This window comes from Monosiga brevicollis, genomic scaffold (genome assembly GCF_000002865.3).
Source record: "Monosiga brevicollis MX1 MONBRscaffold_5 genomic scaffold, whole genome shotgun sequence".
Classification (NCBI taxonomy): Eukaryota; class Choanoflagellata; order Craspedida; family Salpingoecidae; genus Monosiga; species Monosiga brevicollis.
In genome coordinates, this window is record NW_001865042.1 from 634438 (window position 1) to 652384 (window position 17947).

Genomic DNA, 17947 nt, shown 5'->3' on the forward strand with positions numbered 1-17947 from the left:
TTATTGTGAGCGAGGCTGAGACCATCGACGAAGGACTTGCAGGCGATAGAGGCGACGCCCTTGATGCGCACAGCAAGCGCAAATGGACTGAAAGCTCTCGTGGCACCAGGGTGAAGCCTGGCAGCAGTGGTCGCGCTGAGGCGTCATCGTCAGCGACATGGATTCCGTGGGCAAAGCCTTCCCACAGCCTGAGCCCATACCTCAGAATCATCCGACGCCCACTGCCTCCTTTGAAGACGACGTTGCACTCAGTGATGCCTCATTCGCAGCTGACAAGGTCGGCCCTCCCTTTCGTTGACGCACTGGTGACCGCGAGGGCCGCTTCAGCATGTTCTTGTTGTTTGACGAGTCCCCTCCCGCCTCATGATTTCCCTATTGCTCACGTTCTGGTCAACTGGTGGTTCCTCCTGGGCAGGATTCGCCCAAGCGCAAGGATCGCCGGGCTCATCCTTACATCTGCGATGTGGATGGCTGTGGCAAGGTCTACCAGGCGCGAAAGTAAGTTTCAACCCCGTCACACCTCGCCTTTGGCACTCGCGCCGGGCGCTTTGGATTTTTGCTTTTCTTGAGGCGGCCTTATCCAGCTCTCATGATGTGTCGACGTGCATTTGGCATCTCACAGGGGTCTGGCTTATCACAAGCGACAGCTCATAATGTGAATAATGGCAAAGCGGTGCGTGTCGGCGCGTCCGCCCGGCTACTTACTTCATCCCAGCGCCCTAGCTCGGGGTCGCCAGGCTCATACTGGACCATGTCTTCCTGTTTCTGTCCAGTATATTTGCGAAAACTGTCAGCGCTCGTTCACAGCTCCGCAAGGCCTGGAGTACCACCGCAAGAAAAAAGTCTGCCATCGCAAGGTGCGATTGCAGGCCAACTGCTCCTCAAACTCAATTCAAGGGGGTTACTTTTGGGTGGACGACTAGTTTGGTGAGACTTTTGTGCGCGCCTCACGCAGGAATGCGCTACACATTTAGGAGCAACGGAAGCAAGAGATCAAGGAAATTGAAGACAAAGCCGGACCAAAAGGCAAGCGGGGTGGGCGCCGCAAACGAGTGACCACCCGGCCCATTGACGCGGATGAGGATGGTACCATCCAGCCTCGCCCGGAGACCATGCTCTCCAACAATGTGCTGATGATGCAGAGCCACGTGCCTATGGGCTATGGCATGGCCCCCATGGGCCACACCCCTCCCGATCAGCCCCCCATGCCTGGGTATGCCCGCACTCCTCTTGCATGGGCAGCTTGCTGTCAAAGATTGGAACGGCTATTCTATCTTGGTGTGGGGCGCCTGCCCCCGCCTTCAACTCTCCTCACATTGGTCCTTTTGGCTGTTTTGATTGGTGGGATTGTGCAGAGCCTTGCCGCCAGAATACTATTCACAGGACATGAACTATCACACGCAAGTGCGGGGCCAGATGCCTTCCATGCCTTTTCATCCAGGTGCCCATCATCAGCACCAGCACCTGTCACAAACACAGGCACAGCATGTCCATGGACATTCACACACACAGCAAGCCACCACGCATCCATCTGAGCATGGCCACCAGGTATCATCTGCAGTGCCGTCTCATGGCCATCACACTCAGGTATGTATGCTTGTGATAGTGGGAAAGGAGAGGAGAGGAGGGAACCAGAGATCTTTGTGCACGTGCATGCTCACTGTACCGACGATCGACTTGGCTACCATGGCCCTAATCCTGAATTACACGGGTGTACCAGGTGGACATGGTGCCACACTCTGGCCTGCAGCCGCCAATCGCTCTGTCGTCTGATGGGCTTCATCCCCAAGACTCGAGCCTGCAGCCACAGACATCAAGTATACCCGCAGAGGCCATGCCACTGGACGCCGGCACAGCCGACGCCGGTGACAACGACGCGCCGCTGCCGTTGCCATCTGGGTTACACCCCGCAACCTCACTTGGAGGGTCAACAGGCGTGGGCATGCCGCCTGAAGCTCCCACACATGCCGTTGGCGTCCCAACGACAGCCGTGTTGGCCAGTCAGTCAAACCCAGCCCACCATTCAGCGGCACCAGCCCCGATGTCATTACCACCGGCGTCAATGGTGGAAGCTGACCGCCGAGGTGCGGAGGAGCTAGCTCCAGCCGCTGTGTCCATGTCATCCTCTACAACTGCAGCAGCCTCCATGGGCACGAGCCTGCCTATGGGTGGCCCCATACCCGTTGGCCTTGGTCCGGCACCAGCTGGCCTCGCGACAAGCAGCGGGGCACCGCAGGCCTCCATGTCAATGCCGGCCGGGACCTTACCCCATGCAAGTGGAGTGATGCCCACGGCAGTTCCACCTCCTGGCCCAAGGGCTCGCACTGGGGCTGCTTCCAACTTAGGGGGTACTGCCTCGTCCTCAGCCAAACGCAGTCGGCGACAACGCCGCTCCAAGAGTGAGCAGAACGTCAACCGACACGGCCCCTATGAGTTTATGCCCCCACTTCGTTTTGTGGCCGATTACAACGAAAGCTTGCACCAATGCGAGAGCGAATGGGAGCAGGCGTATGTTTTGCTTTTTTGTCATGCCACAGCCCCGTGTGAAACTTCGCTCTACTCAACCTGTGCTCAGGCGCAATGAAATGACTTCTTTCGATCACATCTATGGCGGATGGCAAGCCAACAACAAACTCTATGTCGCTGTATCGATTGAGGAAACGGTGGCAATGGCAGAAGCTGCCCGCGCCATGCATATCACCATGTATGCATCCGAGGTGGTATCACTCAACCCTCACCAGTGCGTGGTGGCCGACGATGCAACCCATCCGCCGGTATGTCCTCTTCGGTTGCTTGCATTTCAGCATTACATTATTTTGATCTCACACTGGTTCTTCTTCTTCATTTTTTTAATGTATTTCTTGATTTATTTTTTCTTCCCCATGTCTGCCTTCCTTGTCACATGACATTGTGCATCGTTGTATATACGGGGGACGAACAGGCGCTGGCGATCAACATGGCCGCCAACTGTCACTGCGCGGCGTGGATTCCGAACGATGATGCCGGTACGACCTTGCATCCTCGTCGTTTCATTCCCATCCGATGGTCAAAGCAAAGCAGAACGCTTGTGCGGGGCAGGCTATCGCCCACGTCAAAATTGTTCATTGCGGTTGCTTGATCTGACTGCTCTGTCGTCAATTGTTCCTCATTCATGTTTTGTTCAACTTTTTTTTTTTTTTTTTTTTTCAAAAAAAATCTGCACAGATGCGGACAGCCAGATATTGGCAGTTGTCTGTACACTCAAGGGAGAGGATGCAGAAATCCCCGCCGTTGAAACGGCCATGGGCCAGTCTTTCCTCCAACTGTGGCGCGTCAACCTCAAGGGGCAACAAAAGGGTGCCAATCTCGAAGCCTGCATGATCATTGACAGCCTTGTGCTGGACCTCAAGTTTCATCCCAATCCCGGGGCAGCGGCTCAGGTGTGTTTTGCCTTTCCATGATGTTCATTTTTTTGTCTTTGGGTGTTTATGCTTACTCGGCTCAGTTGTGCTGTTGGGTTTGCGAACCAAGATGAGTGAGCTTGAGTCCTTTTTTTTTTTTTTTTTTTTCCCCTTTCTCTCTTGTGTGTGTGTTGTTGTTGTTGTTGTTGTTGTTGTTGTTGTTGTTGTTGTTGTTGTTGTTGTTGTTGTTGTTGTTGTTGTTGTTGTTGTTGTTGTTGTTGTTGTTGTTGTTGTCTCCCGTTTTCGCGAAACGTACATGCCTGATCATCCCAACTTTCATGGCAAACCTTTTCCATTAGGATCCGGGTAGCTGCGCCCGCATCGGCCTTCTTGCCTGTGCTCTCTCAAACGGCCGCGTTGTCGTATTTTCCATCCCAAATACCAGCGAGCTCGTTCAGCACGTTAACACCAACACTTTATGGGATCGCATCTCCGTTTATCGCATGTTTCCTGTGATGGAACTGGTGGCATCAACTTATCCGCCCCTAAGTATCGACTGGTGCGTCATTTCAATCTTCCCGCGCAACCGTCAAGCATTTGACGCGCTTAGTCATCTCTATCTGCCTGCGATCTGTGCTTTGGCGTGAGCGTAGGGTTGCCGATCGCTTGGTCGCGGCCTGCCATGATGGTTATGTTGGACTGTGGACTTTTAATCCACAGACACCCGTTTCCACTGACCCGTAAGTATCGCCCGTGGGTGTCTCATTCTGGTCCTGGTGTTTCCTTTGGCACAAGTGCCAATTTCATCTTGTACCAGGCCTTGCGCGAGTGCCTGTCTGCCTGTCTGCCTGTCTCTCTTTCTTGCAAATGAATGCGCTGGCTCGACGCACATGGCAAATGCCCTCATTGTCATGTCTACGGCGGTGCAATGCGTACTGGCAGGGCGGTGACGGTGCGCCAGGATCCGACGGCCCTGAAGCAAGTCACATCGGCATCTTGTACCTGTGTCTCCATCCACCCACTCAAACCCAACCTGGTCGTTACGTCTGGCACTGAGTGCCGCGTCCGGGTATGTTTATTCTGCCTGGTTCCCGTAGCTTGCTTTGCACAAGCTCATGATTTTGCCGCCGCATCAACGCTGCATCTCGTATGTTCTCGTCAATGACAACTACACCCAGGTCTGGGACACTTCCACGGGCCCTTTCATCATGAAGTGGGAGTACGACACGAGTCCTCAGCCCTTCAAGTGGTGGAAGTTGACAGCGGGGTGGCACTTTCATCGCGAGACCCCCATCATTGGAGGCTCAGAGCGAGTGATTCGCATGTGCCACAACAACAAGATTGGAAGTCCCGTGCTCAAGACACTGGGCGAGAGCCACACCCTCAGCGTCTCACAACCCTGGGGCGTATTGGTGGCGGCGGGGTTGCACAACGCAATCCAGTTTGTCAAGCTGCCCAAGGGGGATACGGTAGGCAGTCGATCGGCTTGCCATGTCTTTCTGCCGCAGCTGTTTGTCGCACTCGGTTTCTCCTGGTGGTGCCTGCTTGCAATGCCGGGTTGTGGATGGGCACCCATGGCGAGACATGGAATGAAAGTGGCTTGATACAAGGATTCAAAGACCTGTAACTCATGATTGCCAACTGTTTGGTGTGTATACAGCCGCTTCCCGATCCACGTAGCTACATGTCCGCGGCTTCGGAGCTTTGTTTTGTGTATGGAACCAACATGGATGGCACACAATTGGCCGACGATTCTGACCATGCCGTTTTCCGGTTGTTTTTGATGAAGGAAGACAAGTACCCGTTGCAGGTGGTGCCCAGTGATGTTCAGCGCGTGGCCGAGGTATGCCAATCGTCCCCCTCCCTCCCCACCCCCCCACCCCCCCTTTTTTTTTTCTTTCCACGGTTCTGCTTTTTGCTTTTTGAGGGCGCTGGGGAAGGGGACGAAGTACCAAGCCCGTTTGATGCCTACTTCGACCAGCCACAGCGCCAATCAGTAGTTGTTCAATGCTCACACAAGCGAACATGACTTTTCCTTGCCTAGGTGACCATGTGTCCCAATCTTGGGGCTTCCTCGTATTGTGCCGTCGCCATGGCTCAAGGCGCTCTATTCATCGTTGATTCCAAGCGAGTGGTCGAATCACTCCTGACCTCACTGAATAACCAACCACCCTCCAATGCCAAAAAGGCATCTCGAACCAAGAACAAGGGCGTTGTGTTGCAGGCGCCGAGTGCACCGTCCTATCCCTACCGGGGACTCGCACCTATGCACGGGAGTGCGGCGCCGCCCCCTGCCATGATGGTATCGCGCGAAATGAAGTACGGTGCCTCTCCCATGGCGTCATACTCCTATGCCCACGGCTATGGCCTAGCGCATCCCAACATGCACCTCGGGCCACCGGGTACGATGGTTTATGACCAGCCCATCACTTCAGCGCACGCCGTGCCGCACCAGCCTGTGCCCATGGCTACAGCAGCGGCGGCAGCCGCAGCAGCAGCCGCAGTCGCTGCACGCAGCCAGCCCAGCTCGAGCGCATAGCCGTATCAACTCGAGTCATGTTGGGCATTCAATTTTTCTTTTTTGTTGCTTTTTTGGGGGGGGCAGGGGGAGGGAGGTTGATGATGATGATTGAAGCAAGTTGTTGGTTTTTTTCTTCTTTCCGCGACCGCATGCCTTCTTCTGGCTCGCCCTTTTGTTTTCATGTATGAGAGATCCCAGACCTGATAATCGAAAACGAAGTTTTGACCCATGTTAGGTACACTCGACCATTAAGAACAGCTCAGTGGCAGCAGCACCCCAAGACATGTTGCACATTCACATGTGGATGTGGTCTTGACATTTGTCATCCCCAATCATTATGATTTTGCAGTTCGACACATGTCGCTCGCCAATAAGTGGTTATTTTGCGTCGAAAGCACGTCAGCACAACACATCAAAATCAACAGTAACCTCTTAAACAGCCACATTTTGCTTTTCTCTGACAAACGAGTTTATGGGAACGATTTCCCGAATCACTCTGGCTGTTGGTGCAGGAGGCGGGAAGAGGGCGCCGTGATGCGAGTCAAAGCAGGCGAGGCAGGGCTGTGCAAAGCAAGTTGATGCTTGGTATGCCCCTTTCTCTCGGTTTGAAGCAGCTGTGAGGCAAACCCTGGCCGTAGCCACGGGTGATTTTGAGGCACGACCACGAGAATGGCGGGGCGACATTGGGAGGCCTCACTGGCCGAGGAGCACCGACCGCTTCTTCTGCCTTGGGCGCATAGCATCAACGAGGCTCACGAGGACGATGCTGGTCCGATACAACCAAAGCGTCAGCGGCTTGCGTCGATTGATCTTCTGCGTGGCGTCATCATCATCATTATGGCATGGGATCACTGCAAGGATTTTCTCTCGAATTGGAACGCTCACGATGGTGAATCGCATGACAGTGGCCCCATCCTGGGGACGCACAGCGAGATGTGGTACGGGCCTCTCGAGCTATACAGCGGCAAGCCGCAGTACTTGTTTGCTCGCTACATCAGCCACTTTTGCGCCCCAGGCTTTAGCTACCTGATGGGGACAGGCATGGTGCTGCTGGCATCATCTCGGCGCCGCAAGGCCGGCTGGTCCTCTGGGCGTATCATGCGCTACTTCTTGCTGCGTGGCATCGTGTTAGTGATTTTGGGCTTTGTGGTGCGCGCCGCCACGGCCATGTTAGGACTCATGCATTCCGCTCGGGTCGAAGCGAGTCTGCAAAGGCCTGTTGGAGCACATGCCATGTTTGGGTTTTTCCAGGTGATGACATGCCTCGGCTTGCAGATGATGGTGTGTGGGCTTCTAATCGAGCTGTTGCAAACGCTGGAGCGCGCGACAGGCCTGGATCAGGTTACGTTGCGCGTGGGTTCTTCTCCGTTGCTGAGTTGCAGTCCCAAGTCGCTCGTGCTCTTTGTACTCGGCTGTGTGTGCATGGCCAGCACCATGCTCACGATCCATCAAGCCCAACACGGAGATGCGGCCGCTCACCCAAGTCCGCCGGTAGCGCATTCTTTTCTGGAGATCATGAATCGGGTTTTGTTTGTACCTGGACCCTTCTTCCAGCCCTCGGCGATCATGGCATACCCGCTTGTGCCCTGGCTGGGGGTTTGTCTGTGGGGCGCTGCCGCGGGCTCTGAGTTTACGACGGCCCCGCGCGTGGCACATCAGCGCGCACTCCTCAATGGCATCATCCTTCTTGCGTGCTTCGTCCTCATCCGTACGCTCGGTGGACGTCACCTCAACCTACGCGGCTACCCCATGGGCGAAGGCCACCAGTATCCCTGGAACGCATGGTGGACCGTGTGCAAGTATCCCCCGGAGCTGGCCTACATTTCCATCACAATCGGAGCTGACCTGGTGTTGCTGTTTTTGCTTTCCACGATTCAAGCCAAAGCCCAGATCCCTCAAATCATTCTCAAGTATGGACGCTCGCCTCTAGCCTTTTACTTGTCGCACTTTTTTTTCATTTCGACCTTTTCCATCATCATCTACTATGCCCGCGGCCGCCATTTTGGGGTGCCACTGCCTGCGGTCATCCCGCTCTACCTCTTTGTGGTGTTTCTGGAGTACTTTATTGTCAAGGCGTATGACCAGTTCAAGTCCAGTAAAGGCCCGGATTCACTCTGGCGCTTGCTCTGAGTCACCGATCAGTGCCGAATTGAGAATACCAGATAGATAGAGAGGTTCACAGAGAGGGGCAGCGAGGGCGCCGTATCTGCTGCAACCCTCGCAGTCTCTGCTTGATCGCCGTGTGATATCAACTGATGTGAGTGAGTTTGGAGAATTCACTTTCGGATGCCCAAAAAAAGGAAAAAAGGAAAAAAAAAATACCCCATCGCTGTCGCGCGCTTGCACAATAGACGAACCCAAGCAGCGCATGCATGCATGCATGGTATCATGATATCCGTCATGCACAGCAGCGGTCATGTCGCGGGAAAGGCATGGAGACAGTTTTCTGGTTTTTGGTCAGGCTTTTCGCGTAGAGCAAGAGGTGGAAGGGGAAGCAGGACGGTTCCAATGGCTCACGTTGACTTCTCGGGCTGCCGCTTTCGCTTGATTGTCCTGCTCATGTGTTTTGCTCTGCTCGGTTGATGGTACAGGATCGAGGTGGTGGGAGGCGTTGCTTCTCGTCAGATCTCCCAAGTCTTTTCAAGGACACCAGACTTACACAGATTTGGTGGTCGAGTGATCGAGACCATGGCAAGCCTGTTCCGAAATCGCAGCTTGCGTCGGCAGCAACGCAAAGCTGCGCGCCAACAAAAGCGCGAGGCTCAACAGGCCACGCCTGCTGGATGGCAGGGCATGCCAGATGATGCCCTGCTTGCCTTTCGCCGTGAACAAGGTATAGCAAAGTACTGAGGCCCGGATCTCCCTCCTGCAGAAGAAGAAGAAGAAGAAGAAGAAGAAGAAGAGGAAAAGGCGATACGGCACATTCGTTTTGAATGACTCTTCTCAACGCATCGACATTGTTGCGGCACGACGCAGGTTTAGTTGCGGGCACAGAACGCCTCATGGACTGGGGTGAAGTACGTCACAATGTGAAACCACGCAAGGAAGCATTCATGATGATGCAGGCCAACGACGGCTCGTGGCAAGATATCCGCCTCGTCCTCCATGCAACCTACCTCTCAGTGCAAAAGTTTCAGACACAAGCCCGGGCTCTGGTATGCCAATACCCTCAAGCCTGGCACTTGGTCGTCCCAGTGGCCGTTCGACTCAAGCCATTTGTTTCTTCTGCACACACACACACACACACACACACACACACACCCTCACTCTCTCCCCGCTCTGGCCTTGTCTTTGCAAACAATGACGACTCGCAGGACGAGCTACGCTCGAGTCTACCCAGTGAGGCCGAGCGGGAGGTCATCGTCTACAAACAGCCTGGCCAACCCCTCGGCATTAGCATCAAGGGTTTGTCACCTCGCCATGAGTTTGGTCTTTGACGTGGCTACATTGTATCCTTGACTGCTTCGACTTTGTCGCGAGTACGAGGGTGTTCACACGACTGGGTTCATGCATGCTTGTATTTGGTGGTGGTGCAGGTGGCTTGGAATTTGAGCTTCCCATCCTCATCAGCGAAATCAAGGAGGGTGCTCCGGTCCATCAGTCCCTGAGCTGTTTTGTGGGCGATGCTATCATGCGGGTTAGGAGCGACCCGTTCCCAACGCCCAGCTCCAACGCACTCGCCATCGCTTTGTTCAAGCGCCAACATACCCGCTTGCTCACTTCCATGAGGACTTCTTGGGTGTTGGTGTGATTATTTGTTTGTTTCCTTTCTTCTCAAGGTGGAGGGTGTACCTCTCCTGCAAGTCACCCAGGAGCAGGCCGCTGACATTTTGCATCGTCAGCTTGACAAGGTAATGCTCGCCAGCGCCAAGGTACCGGAAGAATCAATGGCGTGCTGATTGCTGCTCTGCTGCATGCCGGAGGATGTCGCAGACTCGAGTTCGGATGACAGTGCGCTTCTTCTCGGCTGGTCTGTTGCCCTCGTACCACCCCCGTTTGGACCAGCAGTGCCAACATTTTTTGGAATATTCTAACCTTGCTGGTCTATTCTGTCTCAACCGTCTCGCACATACAGCTCGGCATCGCCTGCTGGGTCACTACCTTCGCTCAGCTGCACCTGAAGACCCCGTTTTGAATGACAGCAGCGTCTATGAGGTGTGTGGCTCGGCTATCGCGCGTACATGGACATGACCGACTTGTGCGAGCCTTCGTTTTGTAACACGTGCCAACCTGCACAGGTTGTTCGGGTACCCCTTGCTTGCTGTGCTGTTTCACGTTTCGTGGACAATGGCGATGCTTACCAGTACGTGTGCAAAGGGCAAATTCACGGGCCGTCAGTGACTTTTCTCACAGCCTGGGCATGCTCGCCTCGTGCACCGCCAGAAGCCACAACGCGTTTGTTGTTCGGTCGGCTCACGATGTCACGGCATCTGTGGTCCTGCGTCCACGTACGTCAACTCTGTTTTTGACACACAAGAGTGCCGGTCTCAACGATTTGCACGTTACCCATGCTTGACAAACAAACGTGGTTTTGGCCTGTATAGCTTACGGTGATGAATCGGATACCATCAATTGGATCAATGCAATTCGCTCCGTGCGGGACAGCTTGCCAGCGCCCTCGGTATGATTGTGAGCATGATCTCTCAACCCAACCAGATTAGTGGTCTTGAAAAATTCGCTCCCTCATCCGGAACCGTCGGTCAATGTGCGTTTAGTTGCGAAAGCCAGATGCCCCTAACAATTTTACAGGACTCGTCCTTCGCATGGGCCGCGTGCACGAGCGCCTCGCGGATGGCACGTGGCGAGATTTTTTCATGGTCCTCACAGACCACGACGTTGCCTTTTATAATGCGGCGCCATCCAAGTCCGAGGACCTTCGACATGCTGTCACAGCCTATCCACTTCTTGCCGTTCGCTACGTCTCTGGCCATCGCAAGGTTGATCCTCAAAGCACGGTGCGTGACGGGTCTTTATAACCAGCTGTGAGCAAATGCAAAACAGCCATGTTTGTGTTCAATCGGCAGCTATCCTGACCTCTCACGCGTGTTCTTAGCCACTGGATCAGCGTGAAGCCGAGGAAGGCTGCTTTTTCTTGCGCCTGCCTAATGGACTCCGCCATTACCTTTCGGCTGGTCCGTTCTTTGCTGCGAGTCCTTCGATCTTGCCTTCTTATTGGGTTTGCTGACCGAGACTTCAAGAACCCCTGATCAAACATGCTGTTTTGGTTTTGGTTTTGTTTTCCCTCGATCCATTGCCTCCATAACCTCAGGCTCCAAGGCTTGTGAACGTGCATGGGCTACTTTGTTTCAACAACGCTGCGATCATGCTGTTCGGCTCGTCGGGGTGAGGCACTCGCAAGGATTCTATACGTAACCCGCTCTAGCTCTTCTTGGTCGCGCGCATCCTTAACCTTTCTGCCTGTTGTAACCTTTTGACGGAGCAGAGCATCTCGTACAGCGCTTTTTTTCAGGGCGAGGAGGTTGCACTCACCCTCAATTGGATCACAGGACTGTGGCTCAACAACGACACTCGTGGCAACGTGAGGCCTCTCTCACCCTCTCTACTCAGTATGCAATGACTCACGCATCGTGCTAACATTTATCGCTGTGGTGCACGTCTGCCGTGGCTCCTACAGAAGACCATGCTATGGCATCACCCGTTCGCCCATCTCAAAGCGACAGCCGATGAAGCCAGTACGCGAACCCTGGAGCTGGACTTTGGAACTCGGGGAGGGCGCCAGCGCTTGCAGGTTGAAAATCCAGGCATGGTGGTCTTTGTCATTGGCAGTTTCTTGGGCTGCCATGTTCGCAGTCGTCAACAACTGCAGGACAATGGGCTTTTGGCCATGTGAAGCACCTCCTTTGCAACGGCCGTGATGCTTTGTCATTGGATGTTTTAATTTTTGATGCTTTGTCATTGGATGTTTTAGTTTTTGACTGTCATTTTTTGGTTTTTTTCTCCCTTCCCTTTTGCACATTCGGACCTTGCAGTCAAGGCGTGCCAACTTCGGCGAGATAATCCGGTTGTGTGGCAACTTCTTAATCTCCTGGACATGTGCTGTGCGAGCGAGGTGAATGCTTATTCAATTACATATGCTGTATCTCTCCTGATGGTGGGACTCAAGATTGAGGTTTGCAGTTGTCACAGGTATGCCTCTACAAGTCCTCAAAATCCTCGTCTGTCAGCTGATACTCGCCCAGTTCAAACTCAGCTTCATTGACTGGGTGCAAGCGGCGTTCCAGGTCGCGAACTGCCGACACGGACAAGACCAACTTGTCGTGCTTGAGAATGTTGTACACGTGGGCACCTGTCCAACGAGGGCAAGAAGGAGAAATGGGTCAAAACACGCATTTTGAACGATTGGAACAGAATCAGTCGACCAGTGACACCAAGGCACACTCGCAGTGGGTCAAGCACTCACCGGCAGCTGACGTAGCGTGGAAGGCAGGCATGTTACGGCAGGCCCACTTCAGGTTCATGCTGTCTTCATCATGACTATGTCAAATAGGCGAACACCAAGGGGGGGGGGGGTCAGAAATAAGGCACGTGCAAGATTGGGGGCAATGATGGCTTGACAGCATAAGCTGAGCTGGGCTGGGCTGGGCCGAGCTGGCCGTACCCATAAACAAACAAGGCCGATTCCAGACGATGTTGCGCAGCAATTTCGGCCAGGCTCTGAGCAGATGTTAGCAAATCATAGAGGGTGAAACAGAATGGTGATGAGCCGATCATGTAAAGTTGGAGCGACAGATTGCGATCATACGAGACTGGCTTGGGAGTGAGGCAACCCACGCAATGTAAATGCATTCCCCCCCACCCCCCTCCAAACAAAAAAAAAAATTTACGACGCACCTTGGTCTTGAGCGTGGGCAGAACCAGATCATCGACGATGACTAGATCATTCTGTTGGTAGCGGGTGGAGATGGCAACGCGAACGCCCTTTTGGCGCACTTTGCGCGGCAGCTTTTGTGACCAGTCGCGAGGAATGGGACCGTGCACTACACCACCACCACGCCAGTTGGGTACGCGGATGCTGCCAGTTCGCGCGCGACCCGTGCCCTTCTGGGGATGGGGCTTGCTGGAAAGAATGGAGCCAATCAAGAATTGAATGAATACATCAACAGGAGAAGAACAGGCAAAAGAGCCTGAAAGGTCAAAACTGATGCGGGCTTGGCGAGGTGGATGCCGACAAGAGTTGCGAGGCGTAGGACGCACCGGCCGCCACCACGAACTTCACCCCGAGTCTTGGTCTTGGCATTGCCCTGAGACAACAACCCAGATGTGAATGGTAAAATGCCAACGCGCAGCATGACAAGTCGTGCGAAAAGCAAGTGGAGTTGGTAAAGTGTTTGGTATGGGTGCGGGCTGGCAAGCTTACCTTTCGCCACAGGGCGCGCTGCCAAACGACGACGCGATGCATAATATCGACACGGATTTCTTCACCAAATACAGTGGGGTCCAATTCCATGACGCCAACCTATGCGAACATGAGCCAGATGATGTGGGCAGGCAATGGCAGGCAATTGGGCATGATGAGTAGGCCAAAGGTATCGGCAATCAAGACGAAGAGTGGGGCGAGCACCGGCGAGTCGCATACGCGATGGGCATTGGGAAAAGAGTTGATCCATGCTTGCAATGAGGGTGAGCTCATGGGCGCAATATCTTCTTCAGCAAAAGAGGCTGAAGTGACCGGTTGGGCCAAGCCGCGAGCTGCAGGGCAAGAGGGGAGGTAGCCGAGGAAGGAGGTTGGTGAAAGGGGAGAACCCAGGGTGCAGGGTGGTGGAACCGGGTATATGGACGTACTGGCCAGCACCAACGGAGCAGCTAGACGTGGCGCAGCTTGCTTTGCAAGAGCGGAGTTTACCGCATGCAATTGACGGGCTTGTGGCCGCACCACCTCCTGGCTCACGCAGCACGAACGGCACAATCAAACAGTGAGAACGGCGAGGTAAGATGCAAGCGCGAGTGTGTCAATGTGAGAGTGTGAATGTGTACGCATGTGTGAGTTTGATAAACTTTTGGGTGTGCTGTTGAGCGATGAAAGCGCTGAAAACTTGTTCTGAGCGTGAGTCAACGCCAGACGCCAGAGCCCGGGCGCCCGAGTCAAGACGGGTTTCCCGACCTGAGCACGACGCAGCATCATCCGGACGAACGCCATCGTGGCGGCCGAGGTACTGCGTAAAACACTTGTTTTCAACATATGTAAATGTCATACTTTTCTCTCTCTCTCTCTCTCTCTCTCTCTCTCTCTCTCTGCTCTGCTCTGCTGCTTATGCCTATCTTTTGCTTTCCACTCTCTGGTGTTTGTGTTGGTGTTGGTGTTGTTTTAAGGAAGAAGAGGAGGATGGTCGGGGCCGAGTGGCACCTGAAGGGTGATTTTGTGGCTGGGGCGGGCCGGGGGTTGACGGTGGAGGAGTGCTTGAACCTTGATTTGCGGCAGATAGCAGAGCCCGTTGTGACAGATGACGTGCCCAAGGTGGGACCGGGCGTTTTGCCAACCCCATTCGTTGCTCAGGTATGTGGTTGCAGTCAGCTGTTTTTGCCGCGAGCTGGGTGCTTGTGGCAGGCACAAAGCAATGTCCAGCAGCTGGGGGAAGATCCAAGCCAGGGCCAAGGATGTGGCGGCTTGCGACATTTGGACGGCGGGATATGCTTTTTGGGGCTGCGATGAACAGCGCTCATACATTATCGTAACCGCTGCGCTACTGTTGTCGATGCCACAGGTGGTGTCAGTGAGCAACGCTTCGGCTCCAGCCATCAATCAGGATAGCCAGGGCGCCCCTCGGATGCTCAAGGTGGTCCTGACCGATGGAAAGCGCAAGTTTACGGGTGTGGAGTCTGCGCCCTTGTCTGCTTTGTCGCGCAAGACCAATCCGGGTACCAAAATTCTGCTCACCGAGTCCAACTTGCCCATTTTCAACAACATCGTACTCCTGAACCCATCCAACTGCCGCGTCCTTGGGGGTCACGTACCTGAACTTGTGGAGCGCTGGGCGATGCAGGTCAAACTTGCTGAGCACCAACGCTCACATGCTGTCCGCGATGCCAGCTACCCTGTTTTCTTACCCTTTTCTGCGGTAAGCGCCTTTTAAACCATTGTTTCTTTTTTTGTCTCTCTCTCTCTCTCTCTCTCTCTCTCTCTCTCTCTCTCTCTCTCTGTGCACTCCAACGCCCATACCCAAGCTGCCGCCCCACGCCTCATCGTCATTATGACCGTGTGTTCAGGCCAACCTAAAAGCTCTCAAAACAAGTAAAACACCCCAGGCAAAGCCAGCTGTGGCTGATGTGACTGAGGATTCAACCAAGGGTGATTCTCGGGATGATCGCGAGCGATTGTCAACTACGCAAGACTCCAAGCATGTCATCAAGTCGCTGCAGCAAGCCACTACATCACTGGAATCTCTCAAGCTCCAGCATGAAGCCAAGCAGGAGGCTCGGCGCGAAGCTCGAATGCAGAAGCGCCGTGGTCGCCGACGACATGGTGATGACGAAGTCTTTGAAGACGACCCCAACACGATTACGCTCGAGCAATTGCAGCAACGTCGTGCTCAGCAGCAGCAGCTTCCCAAGCAGGGCTCGGTCCCATCACCTGCCCAGGAGGGTGCACAACCTGGAAGCACGCGGCCTTCAGCTGAGGTTGTCGCCTGGCGCCAGCAGCTGGCAGGCATGGGTTTTGCAGCTGACAGCATTGCGACGGCTTTGGCCACATGCGACACTTTTGATGCTTGCTTGGAAAGCCTCCTGCAGGGGCTTGCTGGCCAAGCAGACCAGGCGCATCCTAGTGCCCAAGTGACCTCTCATGGAAGAGCAGACCGTGCTTCGGACTTGACGCGGGGAACTAACCAACGGCGTGAGGAGCGGCCGCAGGGCCACGAGCGAGCGAATGCCACACACAAGGGTGCCAAGCACGGGTCTCGAAGCGAGGGTGCAGCAGAGCCAACTGCACGCTCTAATGACAGTCGCCGTTCAACCTCTGCACGGGGTCACAAAGATCGCCGTCAAACAAAGACTCAAGATCAGCAAGGCTCGAGGCCCAAGCGACACGACCCATCAGCGCGCCAGGAGGCAACCGAGCGTTCAAACACGCGGCACGCGACACAGGCACAATACCAGCCCCCTGCCTCCCGGACTCAGACAACTCATTCATCCGGATCAAAGCGACAACAACAGCAGCAGCAGCAGCAGCAGCTACCAGCGCCTTCTCAAAGCCTCAAGCCCTCCCACACGGGAGCGAGCAAAGAAAAGGGCAAACATGCCAAGCAAGCCGCTCGCCATGCGAACTCTGCCGTGGCAAGTGCACCTCAATTGCCCGCACCAGCCTTGACCCTGCCGTCTCCTTCGCCTGCTGTGGTGGTTCAACTGCGCGACGGATCGTCCGGCCCATCTGACGACGGCCTCTCACTGGGCCGGCCCCTAAGTGCTAGTGGTCGAGGTCGAAGTCGGGGTGCGAAAGCAGAAGGTCGCGGCGGTCGCGGACGTGGCGGATCTTCGCGCCGGTCGGTGCGCCAATGACCCATTCATAATAAACCATCCACTCCCGATCAGATCGTTGCTCTTTGACCCATACTCCACGCGCTCTCGAGCTGAATTGACGGTCTTGCCAGTGCCATTTTGTATTCCTTTTCTCTATTAAATTTTTTATTTTTTTCGTTTCTTGAACATAAGGAGTTGGTGTGCTTTGTTTTTTCTGCACACGAATAACGCGATTTGAGACGCTCAAAAGCCTCGCGCGTTTCTCTGCTCCTCCAGCCTCCAGGAAACAGCAGCAACCTTGTTGGTGGCGCTGCGCTCTCGTCCGAGCGCGTCTTGGTGCGCTTGTCGGGACGTGAACTGTAGTTGGAGGGTGTCTCACAAGCAACGTTGGCTCGCTGTGGTTCGAGCCAACAGAGCATGCCGGCTGGCTGCCACGGCAAGCCTGGCGATCTTGCCTGATCAAGCTTGAAGCGCACAGCGCGCAGCAACAGCTGTACCTGCACTGCGCAAGGAGAGACGCAAGCGGGGTCCTGGCACCGCTGCTTGTCACAGGTGTACGGGCTGGTCCAGTTGCGCGCGCAGGTGCATGCACCGTCAGCATGGCCTACACAGAGCCTGAGGCTATGCCCTTATTCGGCGAAGACAGTGCGCATGTATGACCTTGCTCGATCCTTAACTTTCGGCCCGAGCATCTCCTCTCTCGAACTCATGTCCACCGTTTGATCCTCGTGTAGGTCCGTTTGCTCGACATCTTATACGGCGTCGCTTCCTTCATTGCCACCATGGTACGCGTGATTCAGACCGGAACTCGTGAGGTGAATCAGCTGCTCTTGTGCCCTGCTCTCATCGGACGCCTGTATCCTGGGAATCCATCCAGACGGCCGTGGTCATCACCATTATCCGGGGACAAACCAAGCCACTGCATTATTTCTTTGGCGCTGCCATCGTGGCCATTGCTATTCCACATTGGCTCTTGGTATGCTTGACACCCTGCTCTGCTGCAGCCCTGGACCATTACTTGCACTCCAACAAGCTGACTCGCGTCTCGTGCTTTGGCCCACCACGACACGTTGCTGACGTGTGTGTGTGTTGACCTCTTGTGTCTTCTTTAGGTCATTTGGTTTCGGCGTGGTGACTTGGATCCGCGCATCCGCTACATCAACTTGGCCATGTGCCTTGGTCTGGTCGCCCTGTCCGTGTGCGCCATTTTGTACGCCACCGAGTAACGCGATAACATCTACCATGCCCTGGAACGCTCGCTACCTTACAAGGGTTGTGACCATGCACAATTCTTCTGGTGTGCGAGTGCGTTGTGTCTAAACGTGAAGCAGACCACTTGAAGTCTGTGGATGGCTAGGAATAGAACAACTATGAACAACCTCATCCTTGGGCCGTCCCGTCCGCAATGACTCTTCTCGCTGATGATTCGTAGCTCTAGGCATTATCCTGCCATTGCTTTATTGCTGCTGCAGACCGCTTCTGATCTGTCGAGCCCTTGTAATCATCATCTCAGAGGCCCCGACGCATGCGTGCCCCCCGACTTTGTTTTCAGCGTTGATCTGAAACTAGAGAG

At 54.6% G+C, this 17947-nt stretch overlaps 6 protein-coding genes across 6 annotated transcripts; 5 read left to right on the forward strand and 1 right to left on the reverse strand.

Moving 5' to 3' along the window:
- Positions 1–157: 157 nt before the first annotated feature.
- Positions 158–5919, forward strand: MONBRDRAFT_23852 (uncharacterized protein; the record flags this gene model as incomplete). The annotated part of the gene is given in 19 exon segments (XM_001744053.1): positions 158–277; positions 416–498; positions 571–673; positions 774–857; positions 975–1213; positions 1356–1404; positions 1442–1587; positions 1607–1649; positions 1721–2192; positions 2346–2508; positions 2576–2774; positions 2942–3005; positions 3205–3419; positions 3740–3939; positions 4034–4120; positions 4323–4449; positions 4478–4849; positions 5041–5223; positions 5425–5919. 19 exon segments carry the CDS (start codon positions 158–160, stop codon positions 5917–5919), a joined length of 3444 nt encoding a protein of 1147 aa, XP_001744105.1.
- A 651-nt stretch (positions 5920–6570) lies between these two features.
- Positions 6571–8031, forward strand: MONBRDRAFT_6697 (uncharacterized protein; the record flags this gene model as incomplete). The annotated part of the gene is made up of 1 exon (XM_001744054.1): positions 6571–8031. The coding sequence occupies one exon, from the start codon at positions 6571–6573 to the stop codon at positions 8029–8031; it is 1461 nt and encodes a 486-aa protein (XP_001744106.1).
- A 558-nt stretch (positions 8032–8589) lies between these two features.
- On the forward strand, positions 8590–10877 carry MONBRDRAFT_6698 (uncharacterized protein; the record flags this gene model as incomplete). The annotated part of the gene is made up of 6 exons (XM_001744055.1): positions 8590–8734; positions 8878–9056; positions 9681–9773; positions 10140–10204; positions 10255–10349; positions 10651–10877. The coding sequence occupies 6 exons, from the start codon at positions 8590–8592 to the stop codon at positions 10875–10877; spliced, it is 804 nt and encodes a 267-aa protein (XP_001744107.1).
- Positions 10878–12056: 1179 nt separating this feature from the next.
- Positions 12057–14059, reverse strand: MONBRDRAFT_6699 (uncharacterized protein; the record flags this gene model as incomplete). The annotated part of the gene is made up of 7 exons (XM_001744250.1): positions 12057–12208; positions 12323–12396; positions 12521–12576; positions 12754–12979; positions 13117–13163; positions 13280–13378; positions 14024–14059. The coding sequence occupies 7 exons, from the start codon at positions 14057–14059 to the stop codon at positions 12057–12059; spliced, it is 690 nt and encodes a 229-aa protein (XP_001744302.1).
- Positions 14060–14477: 418 nt separating this feature from the next.
- On the forward strand, positions 14478–16413 carry MONBRDRAFT_6700 (uncharacterized protein; the record flags this gene model as incomplete). Its single annotated transcript, XM_001744056.1, has 2 exons — positions 14478–14978; positions 15127–16413. 2 exons carry the CDS (start codon positions 14478–14480, stop codon positions 16411–16413), a joined length of 1788 nt encoding a protein of 595 aa, XP_001744108.1.
- Positions 16414–16973: 560 nt separating this feature from the next.
- Positions 16974–17600, forward strand: MONBRDRAFT_23856 (uncharacterized protein; the record flags this gene model as incomplete). The annotated part of the gene is made up of 4 exons (XM_001744057.1): positions 16974–17027; positions 17109–17159; positions 17252–17350; positions 17487–17600. 4 exons carry the CDS (start codon positions 16974–16976, stop codon positions 17598–17600), a joined length of 318 nt encoding a protein of 105 aa, XP_001744109.1.
- Positions 17601–17947: the final 347 nt, after the last annotated feature.